At 40.7% G+C, this 26,991-nt stretch overlaps 1 protein-coding gene across 1 annotated transcript; it reads right to left on the bottom strand.

Moving 5' to 3' along the window:
• Window positions 1-26,328, bottom strand: cdc42ep4b (CDC42 effector protein (Rho GTPase binding) 4b). The gene is made up of 2 exons (XM_037691191.1): window positions 26,165-26,328; window positions 1-2,775 (listed from the first exon to the last, which is right to left on the bottom strand). Exon 2 carries the CDS (start codon window positions 2,589-2,591, stop codon window positions 1,605-1,607), a length of 987 nt encoding a protein of 328 aa, XP_037547119.1. The 5' UTR covers window positions 2,592-2,775; window positions 26,165-26,328; the 3' UTR covers window positions 1-1,604.
• Between the last annotated feature and the right edge of the window lie 663 nt (window positions 26,329-26,991).

Raw genomic sequence — 26,991 nt, 5'->3', positions numbered from 1 at the left:
CGATTGAAAAAGTCCACCTGTCTGTTCCTGGAGCAGCTCCAGCTGCTTGGGGGGTGGGGGGGCAGTAATCCAACACATTCAATGAACAGGCTGGAAAAGGCCACATGATTGGTTGATTTAATCATCTCTTCCTACCATGTGATCTGACACGTAGAGGACGTCAGTGTTGTCACCTTGGGAGTCGGCTCAGCAAATACATTTCACTCTGTGCTCAGACACTGAAAAGTACATGCACTTGTGCACGTTGTTACATCCTTTTCTCCGTCCTCACAAACGAGCCTGGATCGAGCAGAACTGTAATTGCAGCGTAGTTTAAAACAATGGTTTTATTGCTACTAACCTGCTTAATGATGTAGAATTACAGATCATATCACGGTTTGTCTTATTAAAAACGTACAAGAAAAAAAAAGTATAAAAATGCCTTTTTTACAACTTCTTTTAGCTCTTATTGGCCCCTATGACATCATCAATCAAGCCTGAATCATCACCGTTGTGCATCTGCATCGACCGTGTGTTATAAAACTGGTCATCATGGAGGTGGAGCTTTAAGCCCCGCCTACTTCCTCACACAATTATAACATACAGCAGCAAGGTAGTGCCAACATGATTCAACCTGTTAATATACAAAGATGAATCCCATGAGTTTACATGGAGGGGGTGAGACTTAAAACTTACACTGGTCCTGTTCAAGCTTCAACTTCTAGGATCTCATAAGAAGTCCAGAATTATAAGTGGTCGATGGGCGTCTGGTGCAGGGAAGTTGATCCACCGATCGGCCTCTGCAGCCTCACGGCAATATTTTTAAATACACTGATAAGCTGCAACTGATGTGTGAAAAGGCCTTCTGTTTTGGCAGTTAAAAAAAAAAAAAAAAACACGTCTACTTCTATGCAAAAATATCTTGTAGTACCATGTTTGCAGTGTCAAAAATACAAAAACAAGCTCAACACTTTTAAAGACTTAGCAGTTCACATTAAGACTAATCCATCCCTTATGACAAACGTCTCAATTTAAAATACAGATCTTCCCAAAGAGTGACAAAAATAATTAACCCAACACAAGTAGGCTACTGTAGATGAACTATTACTGTATGTACACAATATAAAAATAGCATAAATCACCCTTAAACGTGGATGAAAGTAATCTGAGTAGTGTCCATGCAAAAACTGTCATTGACCCACTGGGATTATAAACCTGTTCCTTATTTACATCGGCTCTCTCTAGAATCCGACAACACATCCACATCATCTTTTCTTAAAACCAAACCTCATTTCTTACTGTGACTTTTACTTGGGATTTATTTTGTAGGGGGAGGAAAAAACCAACTATAACTCTGAGGTGGTTTGTAGCAGAAATGACATGACTAACCCAATTGTTTTAAAAAAAAGTTCTCAAGCAGTTATCACTACAGCACAGTGAAAAGGCCTAATAGTATTTTTAGTGTTGAGTAGAGCGTACTGACATTAGACTGATCTACAATAAGTAGAAACCTCACGTTACCCTGACTGAAAACCTCTTGTGGTTCTCCATTTTGTGACAAACACCCAAAACCTGCTTTTGTCTTTAGTGCCCAAGAAGACTGTTTATGGCAGTGAAACCTTCGCTCACACTCTTATTTCATCCTCATCCTCATCCATGAAGGTAAACTCTTCTTCTCCATGTGGCGAACTGAACTTGGCACTGTCTGTGTCGCCATCTTGGAGGGGGTATCGAGGTTTCTCTGAACCTGAGCTGGACACAGAGCAGCTATCCATGTTATGATGGCTGTGCCGGGGATTTAGCTCGGGAGTGTAGGGATCCGCTGTGGTCTTGTACTGGTACGTGCTGCGAGGTGGTCTTGAAGGAGCCTGCTCTTCAGCATCATCATCATCAATGTGGGGAATGTGTGAAGGAGACGCATAGCCCTCACTACTCTTGCCTTCCTCGTAGCCCTGGTCATCGTCCTCCCAGCTTTTCTTCTCCATCACACCCAGGATGTCACCGAGCATCGAGGGGCCCAGGTCAATGTGGAAGGACATCATGGACTCTGCATGCTTCATCCCGCCTCCTTTAGGCATGGATGGAGGCAAGTCTTTAAGTTCGCCAAAGTTCTGCTCGTCAAGCTCTACATCGAGCGTCGCCATTGCTGCCGCTCCATTAACCGGCTTGCTTTCGGCCTCTGCCAGCGTCTTCATGGGGCTTGAGGAGGCACTTTTCGGCAGCTGGTTGGTAATACCTCTGCTGGAATTCTCCTCGTTTAGGTAAGGCAGGGATATGGCGGTTTTCACAAACTGAGACGAGCCAGCAGAAGACATGTACTCTTGCTTGTCCGCTCGATTTACTGACTGCGACCGCTTGCTGCCTCTGAAGGTGCGGGTTAGTATCCCTGGTTTGGAACCTGGAGAACCGAGCTTTTTGTTCGACTCCTTGGAAGGTTCTCCTGATCGAGTGCTAAGGAATGATGTGTCTCCAAACGCATCCCCTGCTCGACCCACATGCATGGTGTGACGGAAGTCCCCCATAGGAGCACTGATCATCTCTACAGTCAGGTCCACTCGAGACCTCCGCTTGGATTGGTTAGAGTTGTTCACCAGCTGCTTGAGGATAGGCATGTTGTCAGCCTCTCCGGTGTAATCCACTGGGGGGGAAGAGTTTTGTAGGCCTTTTTAGGGAGCTTTTCCCAAACTTCTTTGGCAACTGTATGAGATATTATCAAAGCAAGTACAATTCCAGGTGTTTAATGTTTGTAGCCATTCTGCTCCTTCGGCTCAGATTTCAGTTTGGGGAGACGTCAGCCTATCAAAGAAACAACAAAAGACTATTAAAACCAGATCAGGATTTTCAGAAAACGTAAAGTTTGGCATAAAGTGCTCATCATAACAGACGTGCTAATTTCATAAAAAAATGAAACACTTTGATTTGAACGCTTTGTTTCCACACACACCCCTCGTCACCAGCTCCCTTCATTGCTCTCTATAAAGCTTAAAAACTTTTTTGGCCAAGACTTCAAAACTAGGGCTAGCATGACAGGCTTCTGAACTGGCAACAGCTAAAATGTGCAAAAATTCATGAGGGTGTTATGTAACAGTGAAAGGAGGGTACGAGTACAGACTGTATTCTTTTCCAGTACAAGTTCCCTCCACACCACCAATGAAGTTTGCCACAGGTAAGTTTCCATTCAGCTGCATTCTTTTTTCTTTTTATATACAATTTTGTGCTTTCTCTATCTCGTTTTCTATGACTCGCAGTGTCTGCTATAACTGTGCTTTAGTTCCCATTTAAGCCTCTGACTATTACATAACCAGTAAGAAACATTATACTGGAGGCCAGACAAATTCAAGCTTGCATGGAAAAGAGACAACAGAAAGAATAGAACTGTTTTTTAGTTTGTATTTCTTCTAGGGTTGACGTTTAGCTTAAACACACCCGGCCTCTCTGTTATCGTAATGACAGTCACTTTTTTATTTGAAATGTCAATTTAAATTTTTTACTTTCCCAACATTGAAAGTAGGGATGCACGATATTAGAGAAAATTAAAAATTGGACATTGGCCTTTCCATCAAAATAACTGCACTGTTTATATCTATCTCTCTCAATATCTTTCTATCTCTAAATATATAGATATATAGATATAGGCTCTGTTTTTGTATGACAACCCAGTAGCAAGGATGCCTGCAGCGCCAGCACAACGTGATGTCACGTGCGCTGTTGAGTTAACGTTTGTGAACATTTTGTTTGAGTGTTATTGTGTTAGAGAGTAAATGTCATGAATAAATTTGACATAAAACTAATCCAAGTTGAAGTGTTACATCATGTTCAGCCCCTTTTCGGTAGCAGCCAAACTGACAAAGACCACGCAGCATAAAGTAGTGTTTTAATTACATGGCAGAGGAAGCTGTGTAGTCTCTGTAAGTAAGTCTAAGAGAGAAATTTAAAAATGGGTATTGGTATTGGTTATCGACCAAATAAGTTTTAACATATCGTGCATCTCTAATTTAAAGGCCCAGGTTGGGCTATGATGAGGTTTGAAACACAATCTTAAAACTGAATTAAGTGGAGAAAAGGTTTAAACACCCACTTATGTGCAAGCTACAGACGGAAACAAGGACCCCATTTGTTTGAACCAAACTGCAATACCATCATGGAGTGTGTTCAAGCTGAAGCCAACACTCCAGGCTTGCTTGTGTCTCCTCATGAATGAATAGGAGCTCAACTATATTCCACGAGGACGTCACCCATGATAACATTTGCATTTCTTACAAGAACCCATTCAGCTGGAAATGTGATTGTAACGCGAGAGGGTACAGAGAAGGGGTTGATGGATGATAGATGCAAGTGCCACTTTTTGTTCGCTCCTCTTTCAAATGACAGATCGCCCCAGAGGAGAGCTGTGTTTTGTTTAATCTCCTGGATCCAACAACTCCATTCAATAGTTCAGACACTAATGGGGGAGATGGACTGACCTCACAAAAGGCTGGACGAAAAAAAATAAAGCAAATGAAACTAAAATTTTTTAGTCAAAGTTCAAGCTCACACCAAATATCGAAAAACTGGAATAAGCTTATTAGGAAAGCTATTCAACAACGTAATGCAAATACTTTAAAGCTTTTAAACAACAACAACACCAAATGATCCATGAAAAAACTGGTTAAACTACTGAAGTATGATCTATCAGTAGGTAAACCTTCTGAGTTCATGCATTTTACAGAAACCAGTGAGTAACGTTGCTGAACGTGTGACCGACCTCCGATAGCTCATCAACTATTCTACTCCTCCTCACTGCAGTTTGTATTTCTCTATGGCAACATCAGAGCAGAGTTATGGCCAACGAATGAGTGGACTTCCTGTCTCTGAGCTGGCCGGAAACACAAAGAGGAAAAAATAATAATAATCCTCCCCCTACATGGAGAGATCAGCTCTTTTTGATGGATTAACTCTTCGTGGTGGCCACATACAGAGCAATAAGACAGCCTGCTTAATGCAAGAACTGAGGAGGAACGCTTTTGATGTCACAACGAGATATTCAATCTCAGCATAAAAGATGTCGGTGGGCTCTCAAATATCAAAAAGACACAAACCTCACACCTTGGGCTATGACAAGAAATGGACCATTTTATGCCTTTGGGTGCCCCTTGATGTTTGATGAGGAGCAGTTTCAAACCCCCCTAAGGTCGTCAAGACACCATTATTGTGACCTTGACAAAAGATGAATTATGGCCTGCCTGCAGTTCTGACATAGAAATTCTAACCTTTCAGTACACTGTAATAAAAGAGTCATGAGCTTCATGAGCACTATACTGTTTAAGAAAATGCTTTGTGGCGTTTGTTTAGCAGTACAATCAAATCTACACTGACGTTGGCTGGTTGTCATGGCTAAAAAAAGTTTTCAAAGTAAAGTGAACTGAACTTTAGTGTCATTATGACGTTTTTTTTTATTAAATTTGTACTTCTACCATTGCTGTCATTTCTTTAAAAGACATTTGTATTTATTTTGCTCTTGTCTAAATGCTGTCTAGACATCTGAACATGACGTTATGCCCTCACGTACGTCTCACAAAGGCAGATATTCAAAGATGTTAAATGTACGGTAGCTTCTCTCAGATGAGAATCATTTCCTCAGTTGTTGTGCCTACAGTGAACAAAGTCTTTATATAACTGAGCACCCACCAGAGCCATGTGACTGGAGCACCAACAGAGACGAGTGGTGACAGGGTCATAAATGATTAAGAGCATCTTATGTTGAGAGCAGACTCTAATGTGGGTAGAATGACATCACAACAACCAACGAGCTCAACAGCGATCAGTCTCACATTTGTAATCCCATGGATCACAAACGCAACGCTCAACTACCCCTCACTACTTTCTCTCCTTTGGCAGCACGTTCTGTCATAGCTGAGCTAATGTCAAGTCAAACCAGCAGGCGTAAACGGACTTTTTTTTTTTTTTCTTTGCTGCCGTTACACTTCTTAACAGTGAGATAGGTTCTTTCCCTATCTTTTATTTACGAGTTGGAAGCCTTCATGAAAACGCTACAGCAAGACAGGAAATGGGTAATTACATAACCGCTCTTGGATCCCAACTCTTGTCTGACCAATTATCCTGATTTAGGAGGAATTCTTAAACGGGTAAAACAGAATGATGACGGTAGGCTTGCAAGATTCTACACAAAAAGTCAAAGAATAATAGAAATACAGTGGTCCCTCACTTATCGCAGGGGTTACGTTCCAGACACCCCAGTGATAGGTGAAAATTTGCAAAGTAGAGACATTATATTTGTTAGTATTTATATATATATTAAGGCTTTATAAACCCTTCCCCACACTCTTGCAATGTTCTTAATAATGTTCTAAACTCTCTAAATGCTCTAAAAGAGCACAGCGAAAGAGAGCAGACAGACTGATGCTACAGTTACTGAGCAAATCCCGGTATCATGCCAAAAACTGATTGGTGCAGCGGGAGCAAGCAAGAGAGGCCTTGCTGTTTCAGTTGTTCGAAATTTAACAAGATTAACCCTACAAACAATCATTTGTTTACTCAACATTATAGCAAAGGAGTGTCACCATTAACTTTTTCCTTAATAAATGCACTGTAATGGTCAAAAAAGCTCCCATGGTGCCAATCGTTTTAACACTTTTTGGCACAGCACCAGGGGTGAACTGGCCATAGAGAGCGCCGGGACATTTCTCGGTGACCTGGCCCGCTCAGTGATCGCCAAGGGGCTGGACCACAGGCTCGGTTCGAGTCACGCTTGATTATTTTAAATAAACAATCCATACTGCTCACTCAGGTATCAGCTCCCACAGACTGAACAGTAGTGATGGGGAAAGACAGACCCTGCCCCTCCTTTCTCTTTCTGAGGCTGTCTGTCACTCTGCTGTGACAGACAGCCTCAGAAAGAGAAAGGAAGAGGCGGGGGTGGGGTCTGTCTTTCCCCATCACCGATCGTGTGTTGGGTACAATCTTACATTGAAAACCCGCGAAAGAGTGAGTCCACGCAAGTCGAACCACCAAGTATCGAGGGACTATATAACTGAATCCCAACTATCTGCTGATCATGAAAAACAGGACGTGTAATATATATAAACTGCTGAAAAATACAAAAGGAGCTGTGGTTAAAGACATAGGAAACATTGTAATTTATGTAATTTGAATTACATTACTATACATTCCCACAACACTGATGGGTAAAGTGAACAGTGTGTGCAAGAGAAACCGTGGGCGGCAAATATTTATGTAAATGTTACGTGAATACAATACAGTACCAACAATCTTAACCTTAGCCCTACGCTCCTCAAACTTCCCGTGGATCTGATGCTTGGCAAAACAACACTCCAGGAACAGTTTGAGAAGAAGATGAAGCTTAATGTGATTCAGCCTCTTTATTCTTCCAGCACTCAACACGCACCTGACCTGACTCCATGAAGGGCTTTACAGTCCAAAACACCACAGGACACTCAACAAAGTCCTGTATCATCGTCATAGCTGCTCTGAACTGTTTGTGCTACACAACGCGCTACAGTTCCCAGAGCTGAATACATTTTTTTTTTTTTTTTTTTTAGGAAAAGCCAAGAGGACAAAACATTAAAGAATTAATTTTATTTTCTTTCCTAATTGGATCGATGACTTTAGAGATTTTTTTTTTAATGCTGCAGTCACTATTATTATTAAGAAACTGATCAAAACTAATACAAAATAAAAAAAAACTGTTGTAATTATTTAACAAGTAATGTAAAACTGAAAGTTGAATAAGTTTATATTTGGTGATCTCAGCTGACATAAGGTCATGAGCAAAGCCTCCCTGTGACTCTCAGGGTTTCATCCTCCCTCAGTTTCAGAACATGTAAACAATAGGCGACGAAATACGTTGCGGCACAAGAACTTGGCCTCTCCTTGCTTAACCCACCTGCTAGGGAATTAACAGGAAGTTTAACTTGTGACTTACACTGTGAAACAAAGAACTGATAGTTACTGAATAATAAAACAAACCCATTTGCTTCTTTCCATTGCTTTAATATTACTCAGAAAACACGTTCCTCCTGTTTAACTACATATCCAGTCACACCGCTCGTCTGACAAATGGTAGAAATATCTGTGGAAACCTGCCTCTGATGTGTCCGTCTCATCCTTTTGTAAAGAAGCTCCTATTTCACACCCCAGAAGGTTACAAGGTATGATCTCAGGGTAAAGTGATAGTCTGTAAACAAATCTAAAGTGATCCGTGTTCACATTTAAACGCTAGACTTACAAGTTGTTGTTGATGTTGTTTTTCCCCCCACAGAGAGAACAACATTAAAGGTTGGGTTTTCCCATCAACTTAAGAGCAAGTGAACGTTTCAACACTTGAGGTCTTTAACATAAACAGATGCAACAGCACTCTCAGAAGGCTGAACACTGCAACACTTGTGAATCGTTTTCCACATCAGCAGTTCAGTGCGTACAGTTATTACGGCTAATGATCTGCTTATTGGAGCAATCCAAAAGATGTGTCAATACAGAAATAAATAAAAATCAGTGCTTTAAAATATTTCTTCACCGCTTTCACTACCATTACTAGGTGCAAGATTTAGGTTTGTCAAAAAAATGTACAACAATATTACTAATACTAAAAGTTTTGTACCTAATTATGTATTGTAGGGATGCATGATATTAGATTTTTGGCCGATATATTAAAAATTATTTTTAACCGATACTGTATACATGTTCCTTTGTCATAACATAGTGCTCTTATTTAGGCTTATCTGCTACAAAAAAATTGTGTAACAGCTGTAAGAGCTGGTGACATGCAGAGCACTTTGACTTATATTAAATGAAAAGTGTTAAATGTTATTAGCAATAGTCACCTGCGATGCTGTCTCACTTGTGGAGGCTTGTTCAGGTTCATAGCTGCAGTGTGGGATCCTGTGCACGCCTGTGCATGAAGGACAGACTTTTTAAGTTCAAAGTTTTTGTCTATCCATTGTGCCGTAAGACTAATCATGCTAACGGGGCTAACACTTGACGTCCAAATGTCTGTGGTAAAACTCACCCAACAAGTCGTGCTATCGGCTGTTAGCTTCTCAATGACGTCAGAAATGACGGCTTGTAACTCTGATAACGTTACGTTGGAAAAATATCTCTGACTGGGGACGATGTAGCGAGGCTCAACGTAGTCCATAAAGCTTCGGAATCTGACATCCTCATCAATGAAAAATAAAACTTCCACACCGCCGACATTTTGAATTTTCCTCTCCGCCGTGAGATCATGTACACGCACGTGACGTCATCACGTTGTGCTGCCACTGCAGGCAAAAACAGCGCCTTTTATATCGGCGACTTATTTTAATGTAATGGCCGATGTCCGATATTGAACTTTAACGCTATATATCGGCCGATACCATGCCGATAATATCCTGCATCTCTAATGTATTGATTTGCAACAAAAATTATTCCAACTGTGGCGTCTGTTTCCAGAGGTGAAACAAGACACCAAACTCTCACATTATCAGACAAACTTACACACTGGCTAGTAGAGGTGTAACGGTACACGTGGGTGTACTAAACCGTTTCAGTACGGCACGTTCGGTCCACGTGTGTACCGTTTCAGTTATTTTTTTCACCCATTATATTTTATTAACGAGAGATCGTGCGCCTCGGAACTGAAGTTCCTAAGCGTGTTTCAGCACGGCGCTATTATCTTGCAGCACGCTAGCATTAGCAGCCTAGCATGTCGTTGCGGTCTCCTGTTTGGGAACATTGTGGCTTTCTTGTTAAAAGATCCAAAGTTGTGTGTCGACGTTGTTTCACGGAGATCGGATCTGCAGCAGCAACACGTGTAACTTGTTAACGCACTTGAAACGACATCATCCGAACGTGATCGTCTCTTCTACAGTTGTTGCAAAGAGCGATAGCAGCAGCATTTAAACAACCGTTATCAGGTAAATCAGATCATTCCAGAGCAATAACACAAGCTGTAGGAGGTTTTAAAGCTCTGGATCTACGTCCGAATGTTGTTGATGCGCCGACTTTAAAGTTCTTGAGCCCCGCTACGACATCCCATCACGTCAACACTTCAGCCACAAAGATGTAGCAGCACTTTATGAAAAAGATATAACTCATATTGTCAACAAGCCCTGGAGCAGATTAAAGCCCTGCCACATGATGATGAACGAGAGATTCAACCACCTCATAACAACCGTTCAATAAGTATTGTTATTTTATTATTATTATCCAATTAACTTTTTTTTTTATTATTATAATCTTAACTTTTTTTTTTTTTTTTTACCCATTTGCATTTTATTTCCAGTCTGGGACAGAGATAGCAGCTGAGTCTTCCTGTTCAGGGGAATCATTCACCAGAGATCACCTCCAGCTAAGAAGTCTGCGATGACTGAACTTTTCCAGGGACGGGTGGGAGCAGGTCCAAGAGGTTGTGAGTAACGATGAGGACAAATACAGCCACACTGCAAAGTGATCAAAGCTCTACCTCTTTATTCCTGCCACCTGTTAGTGAGCGTTTTCTCCACCACTGGAGATGATGTCACTGCAACTGGATTTATGATTTTGGCAGAAAATGTGGACAAGTTGGTCTTTTTGGCCAAAAACTTAAAACTTATTAGTTAGACTGTAAACGGTCTGTTGCTGCTTATTGTTCTGGTTCTGACTGTTAATGTATTTATTAAGATTTTTCTTATTGTTAGTATAGTTTATTTATTGTAAAGTGTGCCGTTTATTTAAAATATCATCCAAATGGGTCGCTTTTATTTATTTTTATACAAACGTATTGTTTACTTGGCATATTTTCAAAATAAACGTTTCGCAAGTCTTTATTTTGTCTTTTTTTGTACCGAAAATTAACCGAACCCTCCCTCCTTGAAACTGAACCAAACCGAAATGTGATTTTTAGCGTACCGTTACACCCCTACTGGCTAATGTTCACAACTCTGTGACTTTGCAGCTTTTACCAACACAAAATTAACTTATTACTTTGAGATTGTAAACACTGTCAAAATTTGCTCTCATTATTCATACATCAAGTATAATGTGTATAAAAATATACTCTGAGTGTATTTGTAACCACTAAGTGTAACATGAAACACCAGAGCAGAGTGATAATTTATGTAAAAACTTGTGACTGCCTGCATTCAGGTCCTCTTCCATCTTAAAGAACCAGGTTTCTGATGAGGAAAAACTATGAATGATTTCACTTTTATAAATACCTAATCCTTGCAAATTAAGGTGGAGCCTCACTGCCCTCTCCGAAACACGTCTTGGAGGTAAAATGTGTCAAAGAGTGAAAAATGATGATTCTCTAAAGCTTACAATAAATGCGAAAGACCAACGGAGGATTAAAGTTCTTCTGTACACTGTACTCCCCTTACATCTAAATGTTTTTACTTTGAGACTGTTATTGTTTCCAAATGACCTTGTCCAGAATTTTTACCTTGAATTAAAAACATTACAAAAAAAAGGAAAACAATAGAAAATGGTAAATCAACCATTTACCAAAAAAGGAATAGGCTGAAGCCACGGCGTATACTTGAAAGTGATCAATGTTTCGAAGGCAGAGTGCAAATGCAATAATTAGGGAACTTGGCCATTATTTATTTTTTACCAATAAGGATTTTAGAATTAAAAAATGTTTCCAATTATATTGTTTTATTGTGTTATTAAGTATTTTTAAGTTGCACGTCTTTTAAATGGTGTTTTGACTTTTTGTAACCAGAACTAAATGTGGTCGATCCCAACGCTTTAATTAATTAAAACTAAAACACGCACACTCCCACATACCTCAGTGGAGACAACATGAACAGTTTCACGTGTCATCACGGTATTAAAATTCCTCAGAAATAATAGGCATTTAAAATAAACTGAATAAACCTCTGAGCCAAGTTATAAACAACTTCTAGCAAAGAGAAACTTCTTCTTCCGGCTTTCCCCTCTTCAGGGGTCTCCACAACGAGTCATCCTCCTCCATCTCACTCTGTCCTCCCTCCAACTACCTCCATGTCCTCTCTACAGCATCCAGATACAGTATCTCCTCTGTCTGTTTCCTGGCAGCTGCATTTCTAACATCCTTCTACCAGTATACCCACTGTCCCTCCTCCGAACATGTCTAGACCATCTCAGTCTGGTCTCTCCAACTTTATCTCCCAGTTGTTCAACCTGTGCTGTACCTCTGATGATCTCATTCCTAATCGTATACATACTTATCACTCCTAAGGAGAACCTCAACATCTTCATTTCTGCCACTTCCAGTTCTGTCTCCTGTCTTTTTGTCCATGTCTCTGTCTCCAGACCAGACAACATAGCTGGTCTCACCACTGCCTTGTAAACTTTTCATTTGACCTTTGCTGACACACTTGTTACAAATCAGTCCTGAAACTTTTCTCCATCCACTCCATCCTGCCTCGAGTCTCTTCTTCACCTCTTTATCACACTCCCCATTTTCCTGGACAGTGGACCCCAAGTACTTGAAACCCTGCACCTTTGACCTCTGCTCCTTGTAGCCTCACTGTTCCTCCAGCCTCCCTCTCATTACCTATGTTTACATGGACATAAGTAATCGGATTAAACGGACATTGGGAATAAAAATGCGTCATGTAAACACCCCATTCGGATTATTTTTTGCTGATTCAGCTCGATCCGAATGAATTTCTAATCAGAATGAGACAGGTGGTTTATGCCGATTCATAATCCGAACGATGTGCATGTAAACACTTAATGAGGTTTTTTTTTCCCCAATTGTGGAAAACTGACCTGGCTGTGCATGTGCGACCTCTGTCTACCTCACATATTTCCACCTGGCTAGATGCTAATAATATTAGCATGTCGGGGAAGCAAAACTGCTCGGTGAGCCACACAACATTTCTACTAGAAACTTTGAAAGAGCTCTAAATTATCTGTATTACCTGTAGCTCAGTCGGGGAGTGCAGTAACATCTCCACCGACATTAAAACCTGTCGCGGGTCCATTTTGGGCGCTCAAGTTTGTTTACGTTCATCCCGGAAGTAGAACTCCTTCGGTGGTTGTTTTAAGGAGAGTTTAACACTCTGCACATGTCAGTACTTCTATTTTGAATAAAAGCCTGCTGCATGTAAACACTTGTCGTGAACGGATCGTGCCCATGTAAACAATACATTTGAATTATTTAATCTGAAAACATTTCAATCCGGTCAAATAAGTGTGCGCATGTAAACCATAGCTATTCACACACATGTACTCTGTCTTACTACGGCTGACTTTCATTCCTCTTCTTTCAAGTGCATAGCTGCACCTCATAAAGTTCTCTTCCCGTTTCCTGTTCTCACCACAGATCACAATGTCATCTGCAAACATCATAGTCCATGGGGATTCCTGCCTGACCTCATCTTTTAGTCGGTCCATCACTAGAGCAAACAAGAAGGGGCTCAGAGCAGATCCTTGATGCACTCCCACCTCCACCTTGAAGCTATCTGTCACTCCTACAGCACATCTCACCACTGTCCTGTTGTCCTCATACATGTCCTGTACCAGTCTAACATACTTCTCTGCCACTCCAGATTTCCTCATGCAATACCACACCTCCTCCCTCAGCACCCTGCCAGATGCTTTTTCTAAATCCACAAAGACACAATGGAGTTCTTAGCAAATGCTCTTCTAGCAAAAATAAACTAAAGCATCTAAACATAAAACTACAGACAAGAAGGGTCTGCAGAGAGATTAAAACTGTCCAGAACATCCTTAGTACTCGATATTGGAGCAATCTACGAGACAACTCCCACACCCAGCCACCGCCTGTTCCTCCTGCTGCCGTCTGGTGACGAAGCCGTTTGCCGCTGTGCCAACAGAACCAGAACAGTTTCTGTCCTCAAGCTCTAACTTTACTCAATTCACAGCAATAACTACTCCTCCAAATTAACATACTTTTAAATAATAATACTCAAATATATTTTAGAAAACTGGTCACTGATGTGAGCTATAAAAACATATCCAAATCTGGTTAGGTATTAATTTGTGATTGTTGTGAAAGTATTACATGGTCCGGTGTGTGTGCAAACTATAGTGGATTAGTTTCCAAGGTCTTATTACAACTCAGGCAAAAAACCCTAAACCACAAAAGGATTAACGACAGCAAAGTGTGTAAAACCAGCGTGCTGAGGTCCAAGCTTCTTTATGGACCTCAAGCACCACACCTCTTTCTGTTCAAGAGCAAACCTGTCGATCATTCATGCAATCTTAACCTTTTAGGTCTGTGACACATTCAACACGTATAACTCTCTTAACAAATACCGTTTTTATTTTCAAATCAGAATATCCCGGAGCAGAGGACAACCCTCTAAAACAATCCCAGTGTTTCCAGACAAACTGGCCTTTTATCAAGCCGTTATTTCTGCATGGTTGGACAAAGCACTGGGTGGGCCACCATGTTCAAACAGATTCTCAGCTCAAAATCAGACATAAAATGGACTTTTTAAATAACAAATAAGCCTTTGCACAAAACATATCTGGGAAAATATTTGAGATGAAAAGGTTCTTTGTAGATAAACTACCCGTTGCCTATGGGCCAACATTATTTCAGAAACGTCCACGAAGCGGGTAGGCACAGATGGAAGCACTGAGGCACTCAAAGGGGCAGTGGAGGGTGTCCCGACTAGATTCACTTAGTCATGCCAGCACAGTGACAGACGTTCTTTCACAGCGTCCTACATGAAATGTATCCAAGTCCTCATTATGGTTACAGTGGGGGGATTATTCTAAACTCTGTGTGTGTGCTCATGAGAGAACTTGTGTAATCATCAAAATCCTTCCAATCAATCGCAGACAAACGGACCACTTTCACGCCTGGTACCAGGGGCCAGGATGTGGGCCAAGTGGTCGAATAAAATGATCCAAAAGCTGCTGGGCAGCGAAACAAAACAACATCTACAGGGGATTGTACTTTCAAAAAGATGAATTACAAAATGGCTTTTATAAAGCTTTGGCTTGTGTTGTACTGCAGTGGTTCAAATAACACCAATAATGGTAATTTCCCTGAATAAAATACAAATAAAAGCACTACTATAAGGTTGTTTAGAGTAAAACCATGTGTAGCCAAAATATGCTTAATGACAAAAAAGATAATCGAGTATGAAAGAATGGTGAAAATAACACACATGCACAAATAAACTAGACCAAACATCCATTGGAGGCCTCACATTGTGACTGGGAGATAAGTGATAGTGTTTTTTTCCAACTGCTCCTGACTCTGTTATCAGCAGCCTCCCCACTCAAGACAAACACACAACCTCAGCAATAAAGAGCCAGAAGCACAAACCTCTGACTAACAAAACGAGCTAACAATCCCCCGTGGTGTTAACTTTAATGACACCAATGGTAGCCACAAAACACAAGCCCACAGGGATGGACACCTCAACCTGAAAACACCAATTCACAACCGCTGACAAGTTGAAAAATCCCACGCAGCCACAAAGACAAAGACTGGAGCTTGAACACAACCGCCATGTTTGTAAAGCTAATTGTTAGCGTAATTGCAGTCTCTTGATTTGTTTTCATCCCGTGTTGTGACGTGAACACGCTTGGATGGAAAACATATATTCAAGTTCTGGTTTTTGCTCTTAAGGAATACTCAACTAAAAAAGGATTTTTCCTCCAAAGTGGTTCCAGTGACTGACCAGGACTGGCACTAGATATGCCTGTCGTGATAAACAATACATCAATTAACCGCATGATAAATGAAAATTAACCTCATTTTCATTTATCGGCTTTATCGTTTTTTCTTGTCTCTCTCTTTCTACTGAAGACACTGGATGACAAAAGGCTTAACTCCAGGTGATCTTCACTGACCCATCTTTTTCTCTTTTCTCCTTTTTTAATTCATTCAACCTTTATTTATACAGGTTAATTTTTTTAATCCATTTAACAATCCAAAATTGTGCTTTTGGATTGTTAAAAGCAGCTAAGCTAAGAAACTAAGCTACGAGCTAAGCTAACAGGTCAATTTTGGGAAAAACAACCTTCAAAATTCATGTTGAAACCCGTGTCTTCATGTAAAAAGTTGTTTTTCTCTGCAAAAAGAAGCTGAGAAGTTGTTTACTGATTTTTAATTAAAAGCTTTGTGGGAAAAATGCTATGCTTAAGAGCTCAAACAACACTGAGCATGCACCATTTGAGAACCGAAAAAACAGGAACGAGACACAGCCCATGTCACACCACGAGGCCTCTCTCCCGTTTTACTTAGACACAAGCTGCTCGCACCCTCACTATCCATCCTTCGGTTCAGTCTTATACTGCCATCCGGTGGTCGAGAAAAGGTACTACACTCAAAACAAATTAAACATTTCTTCTTAAAATTTGACTATAATTACTAATTATTATCAAATTTCAAACAATATCGTTTAACGCAATAATTTCTGAGAATTGCCCAGCAAAATTTGTTGTCGTAACAGGCCTAGTCCTAGATGATGAAACAGCAAAAATAACTTTAGTTTTTCCTAGGCCTGTCACAATAACAAATTTTGCTGGACGATTAATTGTCTCAGAAATTATTGGGATAAACGATAATACCGTTTGAAATTTGACAATAATTAGTAATTATTGTCAAATTTAAGAAGAAAGGTCGGTGAATTTGTTTTGAGTGTAGTACCTTTTTTGACCACTGGATGGCAGTATAAGACTTTGAACTGAAGGATGGATAGTGAGGGAGCGAGCAGCGTCTCTAAGAAAAATGGGAGGGAGGCCCCTTGATGCGACATGGGCTGTCTTTCCTTTTTTCAGTTCTCAAAATGGCGGACGCTCGGTGTGGTTTCAGCTCTTTAGCATAGCATTTTTCACACAAAGCTTTTGATAAAAAAATCTGAACAAGTTCTCAGCTTCTTTTTCCAGAGAAAAACAACTTTTTACATGAAGGCACGAGTTTCAACCGTGAATTTTGGAGCTTCGACAAGACGAAGGTTTTTTTCACCGAGGTCGCCTGTTAGCTTAGCTCGTAGCTTAGCTGCTTAATCCAAAAACATGATTTTGGACGGTTAAAATAGATTTTAAAGAGAAAAGGGAGGGTTCAGTGAAGAGCAGTGGAGTTGAGCCTTTTGTCATCCAGTGTCTTCAGTAGAAAAAGACACGAAGGAACGATAAAGCCGACAAATGAAAATGAGGTTGATAATTTTTATTTATCATGCGATCGATTTATTGTTTATTGCGACAGGCCTAGTTTTTCCACAGTCAAAGAGCCATTTTAGAGCCACTTCTTTGCATTGCCTAAAACATCTTTTTAAATACGTTTGATCCCCACTCTCTTAATTTTTACTTTTCTCTAGAGGGCTGCGATGCAGCGGACGTTTATGAACACAGCACATGTTTGTCTCGTTATCTCTGCAAACAGATGTCTTAATATCACCAACTTAATTTATAATCGCTCCCTCAAACAACAGCTGGTGTTTGTAAATGCTCTTTGAAATGCCAACGGGCATTTCCGACCTCTGATCAGTAAAAATGCCACCGCACACAGGAGTTACAGCCACCGTTTTGAGCAGGATTAATAAATGCCAACTGGTGATATAAAAAAAAAGTGATTTTTTTTTATTCATTTTTTTAATTGCCAACAATTGAAAACAGCCAGAATTCACAATGAAAGTGGTGATATTAACACAAACTGTAGAGAGATGAGGGATGATGAGCTCATTTTCCCACGGCTAATCCAGCTTCTATTTAATGTTAAAGTTGTGATTTATTTTCTGGTTCTGTTTTCAATTAAGCAGAGTAAAAAAAAAAAAAATAAATAAAAAAAAAGAAGAGGTCGCTGCAAACAAGAGGATGAGGTGCCACTGGCTTTTGTTTTTTTTAACTTAAAACAATTTTATGTTTTTCTTTCACTTAATTTCTGAAGAATTTCCAGTGATCATAGTTTTGAAAGTAAAACTTTGTTTTCTATTCATGCTCAATAAAAGGATTTGAACTGGTAATGGCAGAGCCTCGTGTCTTGTTTCATAATTCACCCTAATCATTTATAATTCACGTTTTAACCCATGGCAGACTTGGAGTACAGGCAGGCCAATTTATCACTGAGAAATTATTAGAGTCATGCAGAACAAGGTTTTGGTTTACCCAAAATATTGTCTTGATGAGAGCACGTTGCTCCAAAACCATTTGAAATCATTTTGAATTATTAGTGCCCCTGCAGATGTGCAAGATAATCATACCATGCACAGTCATGCACATCATCAAGATCAGTTTCCTGATAACAAGCCAGATGGTTCTGCTCTAAAAAGACTTGAGGATGTGCTCTCTATGATTTCCAAATAAAATAAAATAAAAATCCCCTCAGATTTATCAAACTGGAGAACTCATGTCAAGACTCAGCTAATATTTGCCGTTCTTTGTTTTTTCTTAAGTTAAATCACTAATTTCAAACAATCCAAACCAGCCATGGGATGCGTGTGTAGCCCCTGTACTTTATGCAGGCCTTCTTCACACAGAAATGTTATTTTAAAACACTGTTTTTTTCAATAACATCTTACACACAGCACCGTTTCTAGAAATGTTTTCATCCACACTGACATATAGAAAATGACTCAAAACGGTGTAGTAACTATGTGGAGCTGAAGCGCTGCCACCAAAACACACCAGAAACAAGAAACGAGACGTGAAGCAGACGCTCCAAACTGTAAACACAAGAAGACAAAGACGAGGCTGGCAAATACGCGAGCAAAACTAAATCCTTTTTGTGAACCGACGAGGAGAAAGTGGAACTTCTGTTTACGATATTACACTATTAATGACCAGGAGTCGGATCAGTTCAAATACACCAACCTAAAGAACATTTTTCAAGCCCAGTATCCAGAAAGGGGCTGACGGAAGGAAGACTCTCTTTATATTGATGAAAACATATCAGGATAAATTATTTATACACAAGTGTTGAGCTATTAAAACAATTCCAATTTCCAATGTTTTTAAATTGAAATACATCGTTGATCTTTTTCAACATTAGTCCGATCATTGGGAGATCAGTGGGGGCTGAGATGGGGTTGAGGCAGGGCAGACGACGTGGGACTTGAAAATCCCAGGTTTGATCCTCAGTGACTGCACATCTCTTGGTGTGAGTAGGACACCCTATCCCCAATTGCTCCCTGGGTGCTTTCAATAGCTGCCCACTGCTCCACCTGGGGGTGGATGGGTTAAATGCAGAATCAATTTTGCCATTGTATGGGATCATACGATGAGAACACATACACCGGTCGAAACCTCAGATCCAGGGGAAACACTGCAGGTTCCGTCCTGACCGTAGAAAACTGGCCCAGGGAAGATCCAGGACACGCTGGAGAGACTACGTCTCTCCGTTGTCCTGGGAACACCTTGGAGTCCTCCCAGAAGAGCTGGAAGAGGCGACAGAGATGGCTGGGCCTCCCTGCTTAAGCTGCTGCCCCCGCGATCCGACTTTGGAATAAACAGAAGTTTATGGATGGATGGAATATTAGATTTTTTAATCAGCCGACCGATTTACTGATCACGATTTCCTTAATTTTGGGAAATCGAAAATCAGCAGATACTTGCATGAGAAACCGATTTTTACAGATTTTTTCAGTTTTAACAACAACTGTCTGAACTTCCTATACATTTCAGAGCACTACCTCATGGCCAGTTAAAACAAGTTTGTATTGTTGCTAGTACATTTTTCAAAAGGTATGTTTTTCAATAAAATAAGATTGGAAAATTGAAGGTGCAATGTGACCTTATAACACCTGACAGTGTCGCTTATTAAACAAAATTGGTATCAGCCAAGATTGGAATCGGCACGTCAGACTTTGTAGTGATTGGCCAGAAGATTCATTCTCATTCTTACTCACTCACTCTCACATTTGACATGCTACTTCGATGTAGCAATAAGGCAGCAATTTTCATTTCCTAAAATCCGCATGCACTGTGCTTAAATAATTAATCGCACATGGAATGTTGTCGCTGTGAAATGTGCGTCTGAAGGAAACGTTTAAAGTCCATCAGCGGCCTCGTCTACACTGCCATGAATACGTTCAAAGGTTATTAGGGAGCTTCGGCCTCTGTTTACTTTTGAACTGTGTGCGACACCACGAACAGTCACACACCCTTTCAGTTCTAAAATGACAGGAAAAATGTATCCGTAACCAAAAACGCAACAATGTCACACGCTGTACAAAAAAAGAAGAACGAGCTTCAGACACGCCCAAATCACATGCACAAATGTGAACAGGACGTCCGAATAAGAACGTGCATGGGGCTCATGGTGACACCCAATTACACTGATTCACGTTCATTTAATAAAAGCAACAAAAGCCTTTGATCTGTTTTTATAAGGGTAGAGTAACCACCTCAGTCCATTCACAGCTCATCACTGCCGACCTGAAAACGTCCTCCAGAGGCTCAGGCACAGATGTGAACCTTTACTCATAACAGGATCATCACACAGCTGTAATACAATAGTTTGTGTGACTGTTCCCATCTCCTGAACTACTTTCCTGGCATGGGTTTGTCATCTAGTGAGCTCAGAAGTGATCATGGTTACATCAACAGACCTTACATTGTCTTCCCGGGTCGCTCGGGGAAAGAACCACCTGTTTTTGTGTTTGTTCAAAGTCAGAAAACAATAAGAGCTCACCGGGGAGAAGAAGAAAAAAAAAACCACCAAGGGTTGAAATGGATCTACAAGCTCTGCACTAACAGATACATCTGCTATCAATACGTTTCCCCTTTCTTTTAACTGAAAACACAAGTGGGTTGAATGTTTGGATCTCAGACTGGAAAAGTTTTCCTCTGGGAATCAGGATGGAACAAGTTTTTTAGGGCTTTAAATCACAGCTGACAACCCACCTCTGCTTAAAAAACTTTTTCAGCTTGAATAATGTGACGTTAGGTGGTCGCCTCTCAGCGAGAAGGTTGCTGGATCGAATCCCAGCCGGGAGCCATTCTAGGTGGTTTGCATGTTTTCTCTGTGCATGAGTTTCCTCCCACAGACCAAAAACATGCATGTTCGACTGACTGGTAACTCTAAATTGTCTCTAGGTGTGAGTGAGAGAGTGAACGGTTGTCTCGTTTGTCTCGATGTGGCCCTGTGATGGACTGGAGACCTGTCCAGGGTGTCCCCCACCTCTCACACAGTGACCGCTATATATGAGCACCAGTGAGCCCCATGACCCGAAAAGGAAAAAATGGGTTAAACTAACAGTTGGTCTTCAAACAAAGTTCAGTCAGGTTCTCTGGACGGTTTCTTTTGTTGAGACGTTTCGTCCTTCATCCAAAGAACTTCCTCAGTCCGAGGCGCCACAACAAACTGCGTCCCACAAGCAGCACAACCACATAGTGAACCAACCAGTTTGCTGGTGATAAGATGGTTTCTGGGGCCCGCCCTCTCCCCCGTCGACTCCTCTGAGGCAGCCATAGCCAAAGTGGTTCAAAACATCAAAGTTCATGCTCAATAATCCAGGTAGAAAATCCAACAAAGTTCAGTCAGTTCATCTGGATGGTTTGGTTCTTTTGAAACGTTTCGTCCTTCATTGAAGGACTTCATCTGACAAAGTCATCTGGAAACCATCCAGAGGACCTGACTGAACTTTGTTGGATTTCTTTTTATTTTTTATACCTGGATTACTGAGCACGAACTTTGTTGGTTGGTCTTATTTTTATTGTTATTCATACGTAATTCTCTGCATGTATTTTACATAAAGTGTGTTGTAACCTAGAATTTTAAAAAGTACTTCATAAAAAAAAGAACTTCTTAAAATATGATGTACTACATAACCTAACCCTCATGTTAAACCCAGCAGATTGGATGTAGGAAGGACCTTACTGCAGTTACACATGCATATTTGTTATATCATCTTTAGCGATCACTGTATAAAATAACTCAAAAACTCATTAAAAGTTAATGTTAATGTTCTTTAGGACATCTATTGTTGACTCTGAGCTTTAACAAGTTAGATGCTCTTCTGGACGCCCCACAGATGTTGGGATGAAGCTGTGAGGGGCTCGCTACATTCTTCACAAAATGACTAGTAACAACACAACAAAAAAAACAGACTCACTTCCATAAATTTACCCCGCCTGCATTGAAACTTGTATTACCACGCTATGACCTCATTAGCAAGTCAAAAGAACAGCAGTAGAGTGATAAGTTGTCAAATACTCCAAGAGGTGAGAACTGGACTGGTGTGACGTCAGATAATTAACTCCTTTGTTTTGAGACACTCCTCGATAATTCAAAACACAGGACACTCTGAAACGCTCGTTTTACGTCAGAACTGGTCATTGGACTGGTTTTACAGCATAAAACACTGACGAAACTGTTAAAAGGGATGTACACAGACACATAGCATGTCTTTGTATTGAGCAATCAGTTATTCTGAAACATGCAAATATTTTGAAGACTTATAATAAAACTGTTCTCAGGACAACAAAGCCCTCACACTGTTTAGCTTTGTAACGCCGCACAAGAACCGGATTCCTGTTGAACTGGTTATCTTCGTCTACAAGATGCCACGCTGATGGAAACCAAAGCAGACAGATGTAAGCAACTGATTGCCAGGTTGGGTTGGGTTGCTACAGAAAGGAAAAGTGAACCTATCTCTTAAGAATGGACCTTATACAGTTTTACAGACATATTTGTGCTACAGATGTGTACATCTGTCTGTACAGCACTTTGGTTGGCCTAGTCGCTGTTTTAAGTGCTCTATAAATAAAATGGTACGGTACATATATTTTATTTTTAATATAAATACTTGGATAACTCCCTATTTGACCAACTTAATTATATAAGACAAAAGTAACAAGTGTTGAAAGTCTCCAAAGAGACTTCTTTAACATAAAAGGCCTGAACTGGGTAAACTGATGGTGGAAACGTCCTGTTTCACTGATAGTTACTGAATGGTGGACTTTTGGGTTATATATTTATATAAACATTTTCTAACGTTAAATCAAAAAAAGATTTAAAAGGACACGCATACTATGCTGTTCAAAGATCACTTTAAACACTCTTCCAGAAGACCAAAGACCTCAGTGCTTTGTTGGAAGGCGGGGTGAATCCTGTTATTGTCCCAGACAAAGTCTTTGGGGATTAAAAGCTAAAACTACAAGCATAATATTTTTATTTATAGTCATGACAGAAAAGAACATTTGCTACAGGCTAATAGCTCAGTTTATTCACGGTCACCTTTGAACTATGGAAGCAATTAATCAAAAAGAACACTCTGGCAGTGTAATCGCAACAAAACCACGAAAGAAGACCAAACGGCACAACTACTATAAGCTGTTGGGTGGAAACAATCTACATAGCCATTTATATCATACAGGAAAATGCCCCACCTGATGTTACTTTACCCCCTACTGGGTTCAAATAAAATCTAATTTTACCACACGAAGCGGTCACGCTGTAAATATTCCAGATACGCTGTTAACACCACAGCAGAGCGGTTCAGAAGGAAATGAGCTCTTCTGGCATGAGAAACCGCCTGAAGTTACTGCGTCCGTGATGACTGCTTGCACCCAACCCCCCACAACTGCACACCCTCCCTTCTAATAGAAAACTGCAATGACCTCAGCACAGTCGGAGCTGGGAAGGTAGCCAGCTTCGTCACCACTGAGCTCAGACTCAAACGGCCTCCTCTGCACAAAACGCACAGTCAGAGATGACACACAGATGTACTCCCCCTGTTCCCCTCCCCCTGACCCAACAGATCTCAGTGGTGAGAGGTCTGCCTGGCTGATGCTCCTGTGTACCTTCAGTAATGCAGCACTGATGTCAGAAAAGAAGCACAGCTACCATCAAAGTTAAAAAAGTACGCTTATTTTTCCAGTTTTCTACCTTCTTTTAAACGTGAGTCGTCAAACCAAATGACAACTACTGACTGACCTCAGGTCTGCCGTTAGGGTGTGGTTAGATGTTTGTGTGCAAGAAGGGGCTAAGGTCAACAGCTGTGCAAAGGCAAGACCAGTGCTAAGGCCACTGGTCTATATGTCCTGCAGGTGTCTACAGTGACGGTTTAAATGGAATAAAGAGGCGACTACCGGTGAAGAGTGGGCAATAATGAAACCGTGTTGTAAAACAGACCTGCAGACTTTACGGTCAAGGCAGTTAAAGTCGAGCACACACTATACTGCTTTCACTGACAGCATGATGGAATGGCTGCTTTGAGTTTATGTGTAATGAAAACCACTGGATAAATAAAATGATTGCCACTGTTGCGTAAATAATCCATATTATTGGAATCGAGACAAACGAAGAAACCCCACTAATAATCCAGGACGAGATACATTTGTAGAAGGTTACAAAAAATAAGTCCATTCCCAGGGATTTCACTGAGCTTTTACTTGTTACCGTGATCCCACTGCTGAATATTAAAGTTACATAACTATCCATGAAGGGAACTGACGCTCCAAAAATCTATCTGCTCCTGCTCGGATTAAATCATATCCTGTCCCGTTGCTGAAAATAGTTATTTGGGACACATTATTTCAGACTCCCTGGCCCAGTTCCAACTACTGTTGCCAGTACTAAGAATCCACAAACCTTAAAACATGCTGGTCCAGATGTTTGTGGACACACGCTCGAGAAGGTTCATAAATGCAAAGCAGGCCGTTTTCATCATCGCTCAAAGATGAAACAATGATAGTTTTACCTGTGTGTGTGTTTGCACCGTGATAAAGTTAGATCTCATAAACCCCTGGATGAATCCTACAGAATCTCCTCAAACATAAAAACAACTCTAAATCAGTCGCTTTTACAAATATCGAGCTAAAATTTGGTCTGTGGCGTTTCATCACAACGCAATGCCCAAAATCTTTACTTAAAATATCAGAGTTCATGCTCAATAATCCAGGTAGAAAATCCAATAAGGTTCAGTCAGGTCATCTGGATGGTTTCTTTTTTTGTTCAGACGTTTCATCCTTCATCCAAAGGACTTCATTAGTCCGAGTAGCCACAAAAGCAGCAAACCCACATAGTGGACCAACTAGGGGCGCACCGATTGCGGTTTTCTGGCCAATCACCACCGATCAATTTCTAAAAAGTTTGACCTGCCGATTCTCATTTTGTTTGATAAGTGACACAGTCCGGTGTTAAGGTCACAACGCACTTTCAATTTTCCAACATTATTTTATTGAAAAACCTTGAACAATAGCCTAGAAACAATACCAACTTGTTTTAACTGGCCATGAGGTGATGCTCTGAAATATAAATGAAGTTCAGACAATTGTTGTTAAAACTACAAAAAAAAAAAAAAAAAAAAAAAAAAAAAAAAACGGTAAAATCGGTTTATCATGAAAGTATCGGCCGGTTTCCCAAAATTAAGGAAATTGGGGCCAATAAATCGGGCGGACGATTTAGCCGTGCACCCCTAGAACCAACCAGTTTGCTTGTGATAAGCTGGTGTCAGTTGGTTGTGGCTCCTCGGACTGATGAAGTCCTTTGGATGAAACGTCTCAACAACAAAAAAAACGTCCACATGACATGACTGAACTTTGTTGGCTTTGCTTAAAACTTTGGCATAATTTGTTGTCAATCCCATTAACCTGATCACAGAATAACATCTCATGCGCCACTGGATGGTCATCAATGAAACTTTTACAAAGTAGTTCTTAGCTGTATATCTCCAATTAACTAACGTTTTCAAGTCCACCCAATTAAAGATAACTGCAACAAGCGACACAAAAAAATGGATGTACCTCAGTAAATTCATATATATTAATGAGAGTGCACGTAATTTGCCTGAAATAGCTAGATCTGTAATTATTCTTAAGATTAATGTTTTGATCAAATAAGATGATCTCAGAACTCTGGCACGAAAGGCAACATTTCTAATGCACATTTCATGACTTTAAAAGTATTAACAGCTGGTCAGAAGTACAAGTTTCCACTTCACTGTTTTTCTAAGGCTGAATAAAAACCCGTAGTTCCACAATGGACTGAGCAGCAGTAACAATCTCGAGACACCAACAAGGACTGGACTTCCCAGGCCTCGCCAGCCAGACTGATGGATGGAGGACTCATTGTTTGCTCCATGTGGGACAACCAGGAGCTCATTGTCCATTCAAATGAGATGCAGATGTATCACAGCTCAACTTACTCCTGGCTCCACGGAGAACTTTAAAAGACCAAACAAAACGCACAGACCACAGGTATCGACGACAACCCACCTGAATTCGAGGTAAACAAAACGTTTCTGCGCAGCTGAAGCCAATCATTAGTCAAAGGAAGACGGAGTAAAGTTACCTTTCTTGGACTCGGGAGTTCCGGGTTGTGTTCCGCTCAACTTTCTGTGAACCAGGAGCGACTTGTGTCTAAAAAATTCGTTTAGTTTCCCCAGAGGGAAAGAAAAAAAAGACAGCAGAGTCTTGTGCTTGTGGTCTAGCGTCCGTTTACTTTGCATCTGTGTGGCGCACAAAGCCTGCGGCCCCTCCCCCTTGCCCCTCCGCTCCACTCACGCGCCCGAGAGCTCCGCCCCTGCTGAGATTTAAAGGGCCAGTGTTCTATTTATCCGCAACAATGGACAGAACTTCAACTTGGTCAGAGAAAACATACACAACGAAAGAAATGGAAAATAATCTGAAGAAATGGCTTTGCATTTTGAAAAAAAAAAAAAATTATATATATATATATATATATATATATATACAACCGATCACTCTCAAGTACGTGAACGTTCAGGAAAACAATGACTGTGTTAAAAAGCCGAAGGAGAGACTCAATGGTTTGTTTAAAGATTCAGGAGTGATTTGTGATAAAAGGCAGTGGTGTAGTCTAAAATTTTTGTACTGGGTCTACTGTGCTTAGAAACCAAAGTACAACGGTTAGTACAATGTAAATGTCAAATTATTTTCATTTTTAAGCATATTGCACATTTCAAAGAAAGAAAAGCTCTGCAGAGAGTGGTGAAGGCTGCATGGAAGTCTGTTGGAGTCAGCCTCCCCAGCATCATAGACATTTACACCTCCAGATGCAGGAAGAGGGCCACCTGCATCATGAAGGACCCCACTCACCCAGCACACACACTTTTTGCCCCGCTCCTCTCAGGAAGGAGGTTGAGGAGCATTAAGTGT

This window comes from Nematolebias whitei, chromosome 17 (genome assembly GCF_014905685.2).
Source record: "Nematolebias whitei isolate Nwh7 chromosome 17, NemWhi1, whole genome shotgun sequence".
Lineage (NCBI taxonomy): Eukaryota > Metazoa > Chordata > Actinopteri > Cyprinodontiformes > Rivulidae > Nematolebias > Nematolebias whitei.
This window is presented reverse-complemented; position numbering and strand designations above follow the sequence as displayed.

Bases quoted from the DNA above. Each gene is read 5' to 3' on its own strand.
- cdc42ep4b (XM_037691191.1), bottom strand. From the start codon at position 2,591: ATGCCTATCCTCAAGCAGCTGGTGAACAACTCTAACCAATCCAAGCGG.